The 16,880-nt window shown below is 38.5% G+C and overlaps 1 protein-coding gene across 2 annotated transcripts in view; it reads left to right on the forward strand.

Moving 5' to 3' along the window:
- SVEP1 (sushi, von Willebrand factor type A, EGF and pentraxin domain containing 1) overlaps window positions 1-16,880 on the forward strand; it is a 178,125-nt gene that overhangs the window by 18,493 nt on the left and 142,752 nt on the right. For both annotated transcript variants that reach the window (XM_087419320.1, XM_087419319.1), the window contains exons 2-3: window positions 11,199-11,454; window positions 14,448-14,624. In XM_087419320.1, coding sequence (XP_087275446.1) covers window positions 11,199-11,454; window positions 14,448-14,624 — 433 coding nt within the window. The remainder of the gene's footprint in view (window positions 1-11,198; window positions 11,455-14,447; window positions 14,625-16,880) is intronic.

Raw genomic sequence — 16,880 nt, forward strand, 5'->3', positions numbered from 1 at the left:
AAAACTCTGTGACCATAAATCTGAGATTAAGTTCTCTTTTGTCCCTCTGGTTCTTCTGTGATTTGGCTAGACTGTAATAAATAGCCTAAATGTCACCCAAGCCAACATTTTTTTTTTCATTCTAGAATTTCAGTCTATGAAACCTGAGTAAATACTTAAAATAAATGAGACATACTAAGGGTGATTGATTTGATATTACAGTATATATCGGAAAGTTCAGTTACTGCAGGATACTCTTTTCTGTTATACTTTTGTCATTGTTTTACTTTTTGCTTGTTTGTTTTTAGGGAATGGTTCTGTTGTATCATCAAATAGTATAATTAAAAATCCCTAGCACAGTACTTGGTATGTAATAGAGGCTCCATACAGATTTGGTGAAATAGGTTTAAATATATTTGTAAGAGTTTTCATTTCACAATTGCAGAACAGGATTTACTGTAACAACGTTTGGCTTAGAATTTATTAGTTTATTCTGAATCTTGGTCATATAGCTAATGAAAATTAAGGCATTTGCTTGTTTATTCTTTCATCTACCTATTTCAGTGTTATTTTTTCTTTATTTTTTATTGAGGTAACATTGGTTTATAATATTCTATAAATTTCAGATATACATCATTATAATTTGACTTCTGTATACATTACATCGTGTTCGCCACCAAAAGTCTAGTTCCCATCCATCACAATACAAATGATCCTTTTTACCCATTTCACCCTCCCTGCACCCCCTTTCCCCTCAGGTAACCACCAATCTATTCTCTATATCTATGTGTTTATTTGTTTGTTGTTGTTGTTTTAAATCTTCTACATATGAGTGAAATCATACAGTATTTGTCTTTCTCTGCCTGACTTATTTCACTTAGCATAACACCCTCAAGGTCCATCCATGTTGTTGCAAATGGTCAGATTTCATCTTTTTTATGGCTGAATAGTATTCCATTGTATGTATACACCACATCTTCTTTATCCATTCATCTGTCAATGGGTTTTTGATCATCAGTAGTGTAAAAACGTAAGAGTCAATCCTTGCTATAGAGTATCTTGCTGTCTGGCTTGGGATGTAGCTAGATATATAAGTGCTAACTATAATTATAATGGGGTTAGTGTCATGGAATGTAGTGGTGGCATTGAGGTGGATTTAATATTTTCTGCACAGCAGAAGGATTTGGGAAAGTTCTAAAGAGGAGATGAACTTTGATCTGGATTTTGAAGAACTGGTAAAAATGGATGTAGAGATAGTGGGAGATGAGAAAGAGCTGTTAAGAATTTCCAGGCAGAGCAAACATAAGGAAAGCTTGGTATGTTCTGAAACCTCCAAATAGACTGGTGTAGCGAGAATATAGTGTAAGAGGTAGGTTGGGGCAGTAAGCAGGAGATAGGGATGTGGTAAGGGATGTGCCTGGAAGTATTATTTAGGACTGGATAGTAAAAGGACATGTAAAGAAATTTAGACTTTATTTTGTAGACCAGAGGGAAAATAATGGAAGTTTTAAAACAAAATTAGATCAGTATTTCAGAAAGAACTTTGATGGCAAGTGAAACAATGGATACGGAAGAAGAGCAGCTTCAGCTAGAGATGGTTAAAACAATTTTTGTTTTTCAATAATCCAGCAGAACCAATATCCAGTATGTGAACCAAGGCTGGGGCAATAAGACTGTGAGGTAGATAGATAATTCCGAGGTGAAATGTATAAGTCTGGATTGATTACTAAAGGTGATACATCAGAAAGAAGGCATCATCAATTATTGCTAGATTGCATACTTGTAAATGGGATAGATTATGGTGCCACCATATTTTAATTATATAAAATATTGATATATCTTAACAACAAGAGGAAGGAACCCTTATTTGTGCTTGGAGAGGATATGTTGAGTTTGAGGGGCCTATGGCACATCAGGTGGAGGTGTCCAGTGAGCCACTGGAACTTCACATTGGGAGTTTGAGTTTAATTTGGCGTAGATTTAGAAGTCATTAGTTTACAGGTGAGACTCAAAGTCTGAGTTCACAGGACATTCCCCAGGGGAGGAATAGAGGAGAAGAGAAAGAGAAAATTTGGAAATGATATACAACTACAAAGTAGAAGTAAATAAAACACTGTAAATATACTACCAAGAGACAGTCAACATTTCGATGTGTGTGCTGTCAGTCATAGTCATACATACATGCACACACATGCAGTACATTTATGCATACATGCACACTAACGTAATAAAATCATTGTATTTGGTTATCTACTTTTTAAATTTAATATTATTCAAAAATGTCATTATAATGATATTTCATGATTGCCCTGTAATTAAACCAATAACCTATTGTTGGAATTTTATATTGTTTCCATTTTTTTATTATTGCAAATTATTCTGGGATACACATCCTTTTGATCATTTTTGGTATGTAACCATGGTTATTTCCTTAAGAGATTCTTAGATGTAGAACAGTAGTTCAAATCATTTGACATTTTTAAGGCTTTCGTCACTGTCCCACAGTACTCAAAATATTGTCAGTCCAGGTGGCATTCCCAATAGAAGAATCTGTTTCCCCACATACTTACAGTTTTTAAGTTAAGGAAAATCTTTGGCCATTTGAGAAGTGAAAAAATAGTATTACTATTATTTAACTTACATTATTTTGGTTATTAGTGATGTTAAATGTTTTTCATATTTTCTGACAAATATAATTTTTTTGGGGGTGGAGGGTCTTCGTTTTGTTTGGTCAAAACAGTCGCCTGTTGGGGGCCGGCCCCGTGGCATAGCAGTTAAGTGCAGGCGCTCCGCTGCTGGCGGCCCGGGTTTGGATCCCGGGCGTGCACCGAGGCACTGCTTGTCAGGCCATGCTGAGGCGGCGTGCCATATAAAGTGGAGGAACATAGGCACAGATGTTAGCTCAGGGCTGATCTCCCTCACAAAAAAACAAAACAAAACAAAAAAACACTCACCTGTATTGTGTTTCTATTATTATTCTCTTTCTTTTCCTTTAGAGAAATGTAAAAATCTTTATTTTTTAAGGACCTTAATATTTTATTTGATAAGTATGATGAATATATTTTCCAAGGTTCCTTGCTTTTTAGTTCTGATTTTTTGAGAAGGGGCAGAAGCTTTAAGCAATACAATACTTACTATGATTTTGTGTCTTACTGCTTTGGCTAGAAATTTCAAAAGGATTTTAAATAATAGTGAAAATACTTAGAATTGCTGATTTGCTCCTTATCTAATTGGGAAGTATGCTGAGTTTTCACAGTTGCATGTGATTTACATTGTTGCTTTGAGGTAGATAATGTATCATATTAATGAGGTGTTGCTTTATTCCAAAATTTTTATTCATTAAAAAAAGAAGAATTTAATTTTATTGAATGCCTATTTAGTATCTTGGGTTATTTTCTTTTAATTGGGACAGTTGTGTGTTGTATTACACCAAAAGACCAACTAATTTTAATCTGTTTTTGCATTTGAGGAATAGCCTTATTGAATAAAGGAGAAAAATCCTTTGAATACTATTTGAATTCAGTTTGGAAGTATTTATTTGGAATTGTGTATCTATATTTGTAAGTGACCTTTTCTACACTAAAATTTGTGCTAAGCTCTATCAGTTTGAATTGCTGATATTTTATTTCACTAACACTGATGTGGATTTCTAAGTCTTTCCTTGCATTTGGGTTTCCTTGCATTATTTTCTTATCAAATTCCTCTCCTCCTACACATCTCTGTTTTCATCTTAGCCGTTTCTCTTTCTCTGGCTTTTAGTTCCTGTTTTCATAGATGCTATGACTTTCTACATCCTAGTGATGAAGCACCATTCCATTGTGCTTATTTTCTTATTTCAGTATTAAATTATGTAGTCTTCTAAATCTTCAAGTTAATTTTGCAGTTCTTGAGTTTACAGAATATTTTCACAGGCCTGTTCTAGACTTTTTGTGTTTTTTCCTCCTGGAATGGGATATATCTATCTTGACCCGCACTGTCCAATATTGTAGCCACTAGCCAGATGTAGCTATTTAAATTTAAATTAATTAAAATTAAATAAAATTATAAATTCAGTTCCTCAGTTGCAGTAGCCTCATTTCAAGTGTTCAGTAGCCACATGTGGCCAGTGGCTACTGTATTGAAGAGAGCAGATAACATGTCAGTCATTACAGAAAATTCTATTGGACAGTGCTGCTCTAGACCCTCTGTTTTTAAACAGACACAGTGTGTGGCTTATTTTTAACCCTCTTCACTAATTACTTGGATAGGTTATCCCTTTGTTTTAATAATAATAATGATAGCAAATTTTATAGCTATGTATTCCAGCACTCATTTACTCAGTTGTTAATTGTTTGTTGCAAACACTATGACTGGATATACCTTTTCATTCACGGGTGAGGAGAAAGGAGGGACAAAATCTTCTATCTGGCATCTTTGAAAATTTTCTGCTGAACAAAATAAAGCTAGAATGTAAGATACAGATAAAGTATAAGAATTCACTATGAAACCCAGAACCAAATCCTAGAAAGCATTTGTTCCATGCACTTAACTTAAATAAATAAAACCCTAAAATGGAGATGAGAAATGAGGAGATAAACAAAGGACAGAAATGAAAGCAAAACTGGCTAAGAAGCTGAAAGGAATGAAGAGAGAACTGTGTAAAATAAAGAAATATTGTAACAGGGAAAATAAATGCAACGCCAGGATTAATTCTTAGCTAGAAGGGAAAAGAAACAACACTGTGTAAAACCGGTGGTATGGAAGAAAAGCTTGAGACGGTTCACCAAAACCAGAAGGAAGCAGAATGAGATCAAAACAAAAAAAAAATAGAATATATAAAGTCCAGAAAATGATGAACCAACAGATGAATGACTTCTTTTCCCAGAAATTCTGTTCAAAACTATAAAACAAAAACATTCCTTGAACTGAAGAATATTTGAATATTCAAATTAAATATATTAACTAACAGATGAAGCTTGGTAAAATTTTAGAGTTTGAAGGATGAGGAAAGTATTATAAGTAGCTTACAGTGTCTTGTTTGTACTTAATGTTTCCTAACAAGGAAAAAAATATATGTGGAAAACAAGTTGAAACACTGACATAATTTACTAGTTTACTACTTCCTGGAGGAGAGTGGCTCTGATATAGTCATAATAGGTATCCGTTCACCAAATGAAACTTTTTAAAAGATGACTTATGAGCTTCTCTACTTAACTATCCTCAGTCAAGTTTGGCTACAGTGGGTAACTGAAGCTAAGATTGCGCTGTGGTTGGTATTATATCTACGTGTAGTTTAATTAATGGAGCTCAAGGGCAAATATTGTCCCCACGTCAGATTCATTGTGACCTCTCTTTTTCTTTCAAGACCATTTTTCAAAACAGTTCCCTTGTGGCCTGACTTGAGGGGGGGTTGCAGTCTTGTGTAATGGTGATGGATCTCGGGTGTTAGAACAATGTTACACAACCCTGCATTTTTATCATTCTAATGACTATTGCTGGACAAGGGGAGCTTACTTTCCTGCCAGATATTTATACAAACTAATCAGCAGCTTGATACAATACAGATGGTGATAACCTTCTGCCATACAAAGTCCATGTCGAGTCTTTCTTTGGCAGCAAAGGGTTTGCCTCATTCCATATTCTGGACCCAAATATTCGACTTCTTAAATGCCTTACAAAGGATTGCAGATGATGTAAACTATTTCAGGAACACTAAAAAGAGAATCGAGTGCTGGACCTCTACCACATTCCACAAACATTACCACAGCTCTATTTACTTCTTAGATTTGTGGGATGAAAAATGTTTTTATTGAATTTTGTTTTTATTTAAGTATGAAGAAGCACAAAGATTGGGGGAGGCGGGTAAATTATTGTCAGTAAATCATCCATTCCTCCTCTGTCTTTAAAGTGCATTCCAAACCCAGATCTTGTGTAATTCTTTGCTTGGACTTCTAGTCCTGCTATCCTTCTTACTATTTTAAGCTTAATATATTGTCTTGCCGACAGATATAATGGTTCCTGTAAATACTCAGCAGTTCTATGCAAGAAGAGAAGAAAACTAGAATCACAGCTTAAAGTATGGTATATGTAATAAGTAGTACAGTGAGAAATCTGCACAAATGCTAACGTAGATGTTAGGGAATGTTACTGACGTGAGCTGAGATTAATATTACAAGAGTATTTGTTCATGTCAGAAGGACAATAAAGGCACAAAAAGAAAACTTTATCTTTTTTATACAAAACTACGAAATACAGCTCACACACACACAGATATTCTGTACATTCCCACTGCTCACTCAAGACTGACTCACTCGAGTGCCTCTCTCCGCAGTATCCTAGAGTTTATCCACTCATTCATTAATTCATTCATTTAGTGAATATTTATGAGCAAATACTCTGTGCCAGGCACTGTCAAGAATCATACTGAGGGGCTGGGCCGGTGGCATGGTGGTTAAGTTCACAGGCTTTTGCTTTGCCGGCCCGGGGTTTGCAGGTTTGGATCCTGGGCGCGGACCTATGCACCGCTTATCAAGCCATGCAATGGCAGGTATCCCACATATAAAGTAGAGGAAGGTGGGCACGGATGTTAGCCCAGGGCCAGTCTTCCTCAGCAAAAAGAGGAGGATTGGCAACAGATGTTAGCTTAGGGCTAATCTTCCTCACCAAAAAAAAAAAAGAAAACCATACTGAAAAAGGCAATTTAATTTTTTTCTCTCTTCTCCTCCTTTCCATCACAATTCTCACTTTTTTTGTGTGTGTGACAAAGATCGGCCCTGAGCTAACATCTGCCAATCCTCCTCTTTTTGCTGAGGCAGACTGACCCTGAGCTAACATCCATGCCCATCTTCCTCTACTTTATATGGGACGCCACCACAGCATGGCTTGACAAGCGGTGCATCGATCCGAACCCGTGAACCCCGGGCCGCCGCAGCGGAGTGCGCACACTCAACCGCTTGCGCCACCAGGCTGACCCCCACAATTCTCACTTTTTTAATGTCTTATTTACAGTTAACTGCCATGGTCTTGTAGAAGAGAGAGTAATCAAATTGAGCAAAAACTTAGGGGAGTGTCCATGGAGGTTAGGTTATGATTTCAGAGGAGAACAACTCAGAAAGAAAGAGTTTATCACTAAGTAAAGAGCAAGGATCGTATGAACACAACTTGCCACGTGTTGGAGTACTAGAACAGGGAGTTACTCTTTGAATACTGATGTATAATTTTAAAGACAAAGTAATGTCTCACTTCATGCCATTCATAACAGATAATTGGATTTTTCCCCAGAGGTGGTACTGAATTAAAAAAAGTATGTGTATTTCAGTCCATTTGAGTTATTGTTTACATGGACTGGGCATTTCGCCTGGGGTGTGTACTAACTGATGATGTAAATATATATATATACATACACACAAATAAATGTGTATGTATATAATACTTGATACATTTAAATCCATTCCAATTATTATTTTTATTGATACTCAAATTGCAACTTATTTGGCCAGAAGGAGCTCCTTCAGGCTGCCTTCTAATTCCGTTTGGTGCCCTTATAACCTTTAATAGCTTCTTTGGTTTCTATCATGACAGGATGTTCCAAGCTCATGTTGTGTATTTCTTGCCATAGATCTGAAATCAATCATTTCTTCAAGAATTTTTGGTTCCTGTTGTTAGGAAATGGTATTTGGAGACTGCAGTCAGGGTTCTAAGAATGGTTGTTTCTACTGGAGTTGGTCCTTGGTTCTGTCTTTTTTTTCGCCACTGTATCTTTAGGATAGATTCCTAGATGTGAGATCGCTGGATCAAATAGTTAATAGAAAAACTTTTAATGAAGAATTTGACAAGTTGACTCTCAAGCTCAGTTGGAAAAGAAAATTTGCAAGGTTAACTACAAATTTAAAAGAAAACAGAAAGGATGTTAGTCTTTCCTTATTAGATATGAAAAAGTACTATAAAGGTATAGCAGCCAAAACAGTGTGGTATGCGCCGAGAACAGGCAAGTAAATCACTAAAACAGGATGGAGAGACTGCACAGGGAAAGAGCAGATCAGTCAGTAAATGATTTGGGGAAAATTGCTTATCAAGTTGAATAAAAATAGAGCTCTTTGGTGTGTCTTTACTCATACCAAAGACAAAAAATATATATATGGATTTAATATGTTTTTAAAAGAGCAAAAGTATTAGAGAAAAGTGTATGAGAATATTTTAATAGGCTTGGAGTGGGGAAAATTTCTAAAGCAATATGCAAGAAGAGATAGGAGATAGGACAATTCCAACGTTTTTGAGCAGCCGACAAAAGTGCTGTACTATGGGCTACTCTTTACTGACAAATATTTAGTGGGTGTGTACTATTTGCCAAGCACTGTGCTAGACTTTGGGAGTGAGGAATTGAAAAAATAGACCAAAATACCTGCCTTCAAGGAAGTTACATCTGGGGAGAAGACTAGGTTTCTGTTTGAAGCTGCCCTGGCCTTTGTCACCTCTGAATATCTTTGAGCTGTGTTGCAAAGGGGTTAGATAAAGTGACCTTCTTCTCTCCCATCCCTGGCCTTCATCTCTAGCCCTTGCCTCTCCCTCTAAATAAGGTGGGGATGGCAGGGTTCCAAAAGATTTTTTCTACTTACTTTCCAAGATATCACAAGGTTCCATCAGGAAGAGAAACTGTATATGTAGAAAAGAAAATATTTTGCCGGGGTTTGCAGGTTCGGATCCTGGGCACGGACCTACACACTGCTTATCAAAATATCTGCCGATTAAGATTTTAAAAAAATACTAATTCTTTATTTTCCTAATACTAAATGTAATTTCTATTTTGACGCTCCAGTCCACCTGATGACAGAAAACTCCATGTAGGTACTTCCAGGCAAACTCAAAATCAGAAACTTCTCAAGTGCTTCACTTTTGAAAAGTGAGTCACGTTCAGGAATTTTCTCCTCTTCCCTTCCTCCCTATAGTTGAGTCTAAGCTTTGGGGCTGCAAAGCTCCAGCAAGGGGGGAGATGCCCACCTCTCCGCTCTGACTCGCCCTGCACTTTCATCCTCTGGAATAGTCTCAGTTGTCTCATCAGTGGTCATGATGATCATCGTTGGTTATCTGCACGTAGGTTTGTCAGCTTTCTCAGCCTTGGTGTAGCTATCTCCTGGGCTTCCAGGATTTCTTCTTATAGATATTGCCTGAGAGAGACACATCTCTGTCTGGCTTTTGGCTCACACGGTCCATGATGTCATCTACTGCCACATACTTAATATTGCTAAACTCCTTCAGGAGTCAATATTGCACCAACTCTCTCTTTCCTAAGCATTTCCAGAAATACAGAAGTCTCATCAGGTCCACTCTCCTTTAACATTCCACATAGTTTTACTCTATTGTCCCGTGTCATTGTGACCAAGGGCACTTCTGTGGGACTTGCCACTATCTCAAATATCCAAGTGGAAAGAGGACCCATAGATCCCTATACTTAAATCATCTCTTCTATGACTGAGTTGGGGGTGTGGAGGGATTGGTGTAGAGTACACTGCCTCACAGAAACATCTAGAATCTCTTGTTCTCCTCTAGTTCTTTCTCTTCCTCTCCTCAGAGGTTCTTTTCTTATCTGGAGTAAGGAAATATCTCACACTTACCAAGTATTCATCTAAATCTTCCTGTCATTCATTAAGAGGGCAGCTTTTTACACTTTAAGAGCCACAAATTTTGATGCAGACAGTAAACAGAGATCTTATTACGATTAGTTTATGACAATAAATTTGAAAATATGGGGGAAAAAAATCACCAAGAATTTTGAGACTATTGATTGGGCCCCTCGATATGTGTATTTGGGGAACGTCTCTGTTAATATCTCACATACTATTCTACCACACATACCTGCCCTCTGTGCCTGTCTTTGGTATGGTCCCATCTGCACTATTTATTTTCCTTTATTTCACTTGGTTTTTGAGAAGGAGTGGGCTGAAGTCTTTGAATACCTTTTCTCGGTTTGCTGGCTTTCCAGATGTTCTCCAGTCATTTTCAGTTTAATTGTCTTTAAATTCAAGTTTAACAGCTCACAAACACTAAAAAAATTTGGTAAGAATTATTGAATTAGAATAAATACCTATTGATTTTATATTGATGAAGAATGCTTTCTGTAGATGTGAATCTTATAATCTGAGAGAATCTGGATTTTATAGCTGAGTCTGTCCCCTAAGGTGAATTGAAGCAAAGTTATTTTTTAAATCATAATATCTCCTTTTAACTTTAACAGAACATAAGATACAATTGTTGCCCTTCCTGACTATCTTCTGAATGTAGTGTTTCTTGAATTATTGCCTAACAAACATTGAATTCCTTCTAAGAACTAGCCAGAAAATAAATCCTGGTGCTTCATTACCTTTCCTACCCATTTGTAATGAAAAACAACAACAACAAACTTAATTAGAAGCCTGACTCACCACCAGATTTCTTGTGCCTTTTACAGTTTGATGTTACAAAGTATCAATGGCACTAAATAGATGCCTTTTGAAAAAGGTTTCGTTTTTTCCCTTCTATCTATAAAGAAGGAATAGCATATAAGATTATAAAGCATAACTTTTCCTGAAATAATAAAGCCCAAGTGTTAGGCTGAGTGAATCAGTATTTTCTCATGAAGATAGGACACCACCAAACCAGCTGATTTTGTGCTAATACTGGGTGGTCCAAAAAAAAAAATGAAGTGTTGAATCAATTCTACAATTTTGAAGGAGCAGTGGAAAAACAAATATAGGAAGCAAGTGAGCCATTATTAGCTCTGGAAAAGATATATTCTGTTAAATTTTCTTCTAGTTAGGCTTTTAGCAGATGATCGTGAGGTGGTTCTGCTAGGTAGGTAGGTGGGTAGATAGCTAGATAGATATGCTTAGAAGTAGATACAAAGGACTCAGATTTGGTTCATATTTTGAGCCTGAAAATCAATGAAAAGTAGTTTAACAATAACTGATAATGTTAATAAAAATTCATTCCATAAACATTTGTTGCGCTTCCTTAGCGATGATGGTGGTGATGATGATGATGATAATGATAGGTTTTAAATGCTTTTGAGGATTATTGTGGTTCTGTGAGAAGACCATTGTGGGTCTAGTCTGCCTGTTTCTGTTTTACTCTCACTGATCAGGGTTCCATTCCTCACTCTTGTGAAATGCTAATGATCTTCACAAATATTACCTTACATAAGAAAGGAAGCACATAGTAGGCCAACACAATACAAACTCATACTAACTTTCCCTATTTCATTACAGCAAATTCTTCGTCATTCTAGAGAAAACTCAACAAAAGTTATATTTCTCATTACTGATGGATATTCCAACGGGGGAGATCCTAGACCCATTGCAGCATCGCTGCGAGATTTTGGAGTGGAGATCTTCACTTTTGGCATATGGCAAGGAAACATTCGAGAACTGAATGACATGGCTTCCACCCCAAAGGAGGAACACTGCTACTTGCTCCACAGTTTTGAAGAATTTGAGGCTTTAGCTCGCCGGGCATTGCATGAAGGTAATGGAAACCTAATGGCATAACATGGTGCCTTTAAATGGGGTTTCCTTCTCGCTTACTGCTTGGAACTCACTGGAGGGTAGTACCAAACTCTATGAGGTCTTCACTGAGCGGGATGCCCCTGTGTCCTTTGTGTATTAGGAGATGTGTGGAACTTCATAAATAGAGATGACATTTTCACCTTGCAAGAAAAGTATTTGTTTTTGTTTTTTTTTAACAGCTGTGCTATATTTTCACTAAAATATCCATATGCTCCCACCTGGAAGATTAGAATCAATGGAATGAATTTAGGTGTGTTTTGAGGCCACACACAGAGTGGGAAGCCTTGACTTAGATCTCATTTACCGTTGTCTGGAAAGATCAAGTAAACATTCAGAGACATGCATAGTGAATCTCACCAGAATGTTTCCAGAAATACACATAAGGATATAAGGACAATAAATACTTAACACATACTGCTTGACTTTATAATTTGAAGATAGATAGGCTTATGTATAAGCTAAAGAGCAGTGACCCCAAGAGGGAATAAAATCAGTAAATCCATCATTAGAGTTCTTTGTATACCAATTACAAGGATGTTTAATTGTATGATTTGATTTAAGTCTGATGAACTTCTAGGCGTAATGTGGTCCTGCGTCTTGGTGAGCCAGGAGAGAAAGTGCAGACTGGGAGGAGGTGTCAGGGGATCTGGCCTCAGACCAAAGCCACGTAGCAAATTAAGCTTGATCTTTGCAGGTATCCATGTGAAAGATTCAGTCTGATGGGAAAATTATGGCAACACAAGATTTCCTAGCAAGTAGTGATGTTCCTAATAAGTGGGTCAGCCCTACTGTAGTTCCAAGAGAAGAGTTTAGAGCAGGATCTTAGGCTAGCTATGGATATAGCAAAAAATCCCAGTTAGTCCCCTACTAGCTGAATGGCTTTTGGCAAATTATTTAACTTTTGCACTTTTTAGGTTTCTTGTTAATAGAATAGGGTACAAGAATAGTAGCTATTTGTAGGATTGTTACAAGGGTTAAATGGGTTAATATAAAGTGATGAGAAAAGTTACTGAGGGCTTATTATACTAAGCCTCCAATAACTGTCCATTATTAGTATTATCTTAGGCAATTTATCTAATATCTATGAATTTCAGTTTTCTCTACTTTCAAAATGGAGATATTATAATATGTACCATATAGTTTTGTCAGGAGGATTAAATAAAATATTTAAATTTCACCAAGTATAGTGTTTGGCACATGGCGGAAGTTCAGTAACTGGGGCTTCCTTTGTGTCTTCTTTTCTCAGGGGAGAGTGATATGTTAAGTCAGAAGACAGGGTGGCTGTGTTACTAGATGGGGTTATGAAATTATGGGTCTTATTATCTGTGCTGTAGAGGACTCATTTCCAGTCCTACCATCCCTCTGTCTTGTAGGATTGGGGCCTTCTGCCCTAATGCGAGTTGACCCAGAAACTGGGTGGGACAGAGCCTTCAAGGAATGGATTTGGGTTCCAACAGGGTTTTGGAAGACATCACTTTTATTACAATAAACTAATATCTAGAATGTATAATACTCTGATTGAGTTTCTAGATTTGGTAGGGAAAGACCATGTTTTTACTGAAAAGATATGATCAGGTCAAAGGAAATAAGCCTTATTTCCCCTGCCTCTATATTCTCTGAAGCTACTTTCAATTTGGATGGATCCACTTTTGATCTCAAGACTGTTCATGTTCTGGTCATCCTCAGTAGACGTAGGTTATGCAATAATGGCTTTCTCCATATGTAACTCATTTACTTTCTCTCTCCCAGACCTGAATGCCAGTCTGGTCTGAATGCCAAACTAGTCTTGATAGCGAGGTTTTTCTGACTCCCTAAGTTAGTCTACTGCCAGATAAACCTGTGGCCCAATTGTCTCAGAGCTAAGTGCCATGTTGCAGACCTTTTACCCACACCACAGTCTATTAGATGAAGCATTAATAGGGTACCTGGTTGTATTGGTCTCTTTCCCTTGGGGCAGAGTCTTCCCTTTACTTTGCCCATATCTGTTGTTCAGTCCTAATGCATAGAGACAGATGTTCCATAGTTGAGGCCATCACCAGTCTCCTTTCCAGGTATTCAGTTGCAGTCCATGTGTCTTGCTGAAACTCACCCATTTGAGTTCCTATTAGGAGCCCATTACTATATCTGGGCCTAGCACCATGGACTTAGCACTGGAATTTGAACTAAGACTTTTGAATTTCTTCAGCAGAGTAAATGGAAATTATTGTTTGCCTGATTCTAGGCCATCCATTCTAGATCATCATATTCACTCTTCCGCTGCCCTGTGAAGTCACTTTCTGACAAGCTCTGCCTAAGTTGTTGAATTCCCAGCATGCCTCACTTCAGGGCATGGCTCAAGTCATCACTATGATCTCCATTTACATAAAATATGATAATTTACTTAGAATTGGGAGATAAACCAGATTCTAGTTCTATCATTCAACTTGTGTGGTGCTGTTATTTGTCTTTAATCAAATCACCATAGAAGTGATGGCATTTATTCTTTAGTCAGTAGCTCACTATCAACACCCTGATGCAGCATTTGGGATTGTAGTTTTATTTATTTATTTGAACAAGGATTTTGGAAATCTGGTTACTGCTGCCTGACCTCATTCTGAGGCAGTGGAACACGTCTGGTGCAGAAGCCAAGGAGTGACCCATAGAACCGACTGTGTTACTTCCTGCTGCATCTGGAGATTCCTCGCTGAAGTGCTTAATATCTGCCTGACCCTGCGTGGCCTCGAGAACTCATGATGAGGGCCCAGACTGAGATAACTGGCTGAAGCAAATTCCCAGTCTGTGGTAGTGTAAATAACAGGCATTCATGTTTGGGTGGGAGTTGGAAACAGCTGGGAATTAGACGGATGTGAGAAGATATTTTCCCCAGCTTGCACTTCAATTTTGGTAACTAGAGATGGTAACATTCAACCGTTAATTCATTTGTTATGACCCTCTGTCAAACGTTCTTGGTAGATCTGCCTTCTGGGAGTTTTATTCAAGAGGATATGTCCCATTGCTCGTATCTGTGTGAAGCCGGCAAAGACTGCTGTGACCGAATGGCAAGCTGCAAATGCGGGACACACACAGGTCAATTTGAGTGCATCTGTGAAAAGGGGTATTATGGGAAAGGTCTACAGTATGAGTGCACAGGTAAGTCTCCAGTTTGTGTGTAACTGTGTCGGTTATCTATTGCTGTGTAATAAACGGTCCCAAAACTCAACGGCTTAAAACAATAAGTGTCTATTGCTCTTGAGTCAGCTGGGCAGCCGTTTTGGTCTCAGCTCTGCCATCTCATGCATTTGTCATTAGCTGTGACTTGGGTAGGCTGCCCCGCTGATCTAGCTGGGTTCTCTTACCTGTTTGAGGGTTAGCTGGCTGGAGTCTGGTCTAGAATGGCTTTGTCTGGGACTACCAGGCTGTGCTTTATGTGGCTTCTCATATGCCGTCAGGCTAGTCCAGGCTTGTGCAGGTGGTGGTGACAGAGTTCCGAGAGAAAGAATGGAAGCTTGAAAGTCCTCTTGAAGCCTAAGTTCAGAACTGGAAGGAGGAGGATTTGGGGGTCTCTTATTTGTCATCAATCAATAGCCAAATCTGTCCTCTACGCACTTAAGCCAAAAGGTGCCTCACTCTATGTTGCGGATTGAAGCCAATCAGATTCTGGTCCTCAGGCCACATGTAACTTGTAGGATTGTCACAAAAAATGCAGCGTTCATTCGATGGTCTTTTAGCTCTTCACAAGACTCCGCAAAGGAACATCAAAAAGCTCTAAAAGCGACATCACTTCAAAGTGGAATTCACTTCGTTAACATTTATAACTTTTCCTCCTCTAGGTTTCCTTACAAGAGAATCTTTATATTTTTAACATTTTATTAGAGAGGCGAGAAGAGCAATTTAGGATTCTTGTGTTCTACCTTGTATTTTAGGCAATATCTAATATTTGGAAGTAGTATGTGGTTTTTCTGTGACAGCATTTTGTTTGTTCTGTTTTACTTAGAGCGCAACACGTTTTTTATAACTTACAGCTTTTCCAGGATTTGCTGTTTGGGAAAAATGTATTCCCGTGGAAATTAACACCCACCAGGAAAATTTAGGAGCAGTAGGTTTCCTTTATACTGCACCATGTGGTCTTTCCTTGCTTGTTTCATGTGAACATTATTTTATTCTGACGTTTGGAAAGTAGGTTGGCCTGTTCTGTAAGGCAGAAACAAGGCTCTCCTCATCTGCCTGACCTGCTTTCTCTCTCCTTTTTCTCACCTTCTCCTTGTAGGACATTTCCTCTCTTTTATTCCTGTTGCCCCTCATCTTCCCTCCCTTAATTTTTCCTCTCCCCTGGCTCTGATCCCAGCTGGCAGACACATCCTTCCTGGGTCCGACCATCCATGCTCACCCAGCAGAATCACTCCTTTCTTGGCCCTGCTCCCACTCCACCCAGCAGGATTTCTCATTTAAGCAGAAGAAAGGGGGAAAAAATCAGCCTAACTGCGTCTGAGTTGGCAAAATGCCTCCCCTTGAATCTTCCCACACTTTCATCTACAGCCCAGCTTGGCACTCTCCCCAAAGCCCCCTCCTCTCCTCCTCCCATCCTAGCCCACCAAATACAGGCAGAAGCTCTCATTTTCTTTGCTCCGTGCTGTAGTCAGCATGTCTGCTTTCCACGTGGTCCTAGACTGAACTGCTCCCTGCCAACAAGCCACGGCCGTGTGGCTGCCCGGCAGCCTCAGCCACACTGTGCTGCAGCCCCCATTGCTCCATGGCACTATAATCTTGCATCCCAGGGGATACACTGCAGGAAGAGAGGGGGTGCAGTTCACAAACCCACTGCCCCCAGTTACCCAAGTAGCTGTGGCTCCTCCCAGTCGTACATTCCAGACTGAAAGGCACAGTAGTCAGTAACATGCATGAGGTTGGGTGGGCCCATCAGTAGGGCCTCAGTAGAGGGGACAGCAGCACTTTCACTGCTGGTTCTAGCCAAGAACACCAAGCAGAGGTTTCGTTTATCCATCCCTTCTCTTAAATTAGTAAGCCTCAGCTTAATACCTCCTGACAGGCAAGATTTAAATTATATAGAGTTCATCGATATCAATGTTGGTATCATCATCTTCAGTATTTGTCTCTAAAGGATTAGGAAAAATGGTATTGGAACTCTAAGATATACTTTGTATAGTTTCAGGGGGCAGTGCTCATCATTGGCTTCTCCTGCATGCTAGGAGCTAAGAGAAAATAAATAAATTATATCCTTCCTATGGCATGAAAGACTCATTACCAGACTCTTATCTTTCGGAAAGGCAGAAAGAATTATTAGCTCTAAATCATCCAGTACTGAAAACCTGGAAGCCATGAGCTCCTTTTAAAATCCATTTAGTTGACAAATGTTATTAAGCACCTTCTCCATGCCAAGCCCTGGCA

The sequence above is a fragment of the Ceratotherium simum genome, chromosome 29, assembly GCF_057802395.1.
Source record: "Ceratotherium simum simum isolate JZ-2026a chromosome 29, ASM5780239v1, whole genome shotgun sequence".
In the NCBI taxonomy this organism is placed as follows: Eukaryota; Metazoa; Chordata; class Mammalia; order Perissodactyla; family Rhinocerotidae; genus Ceratotherium; species Ceratotherium simum.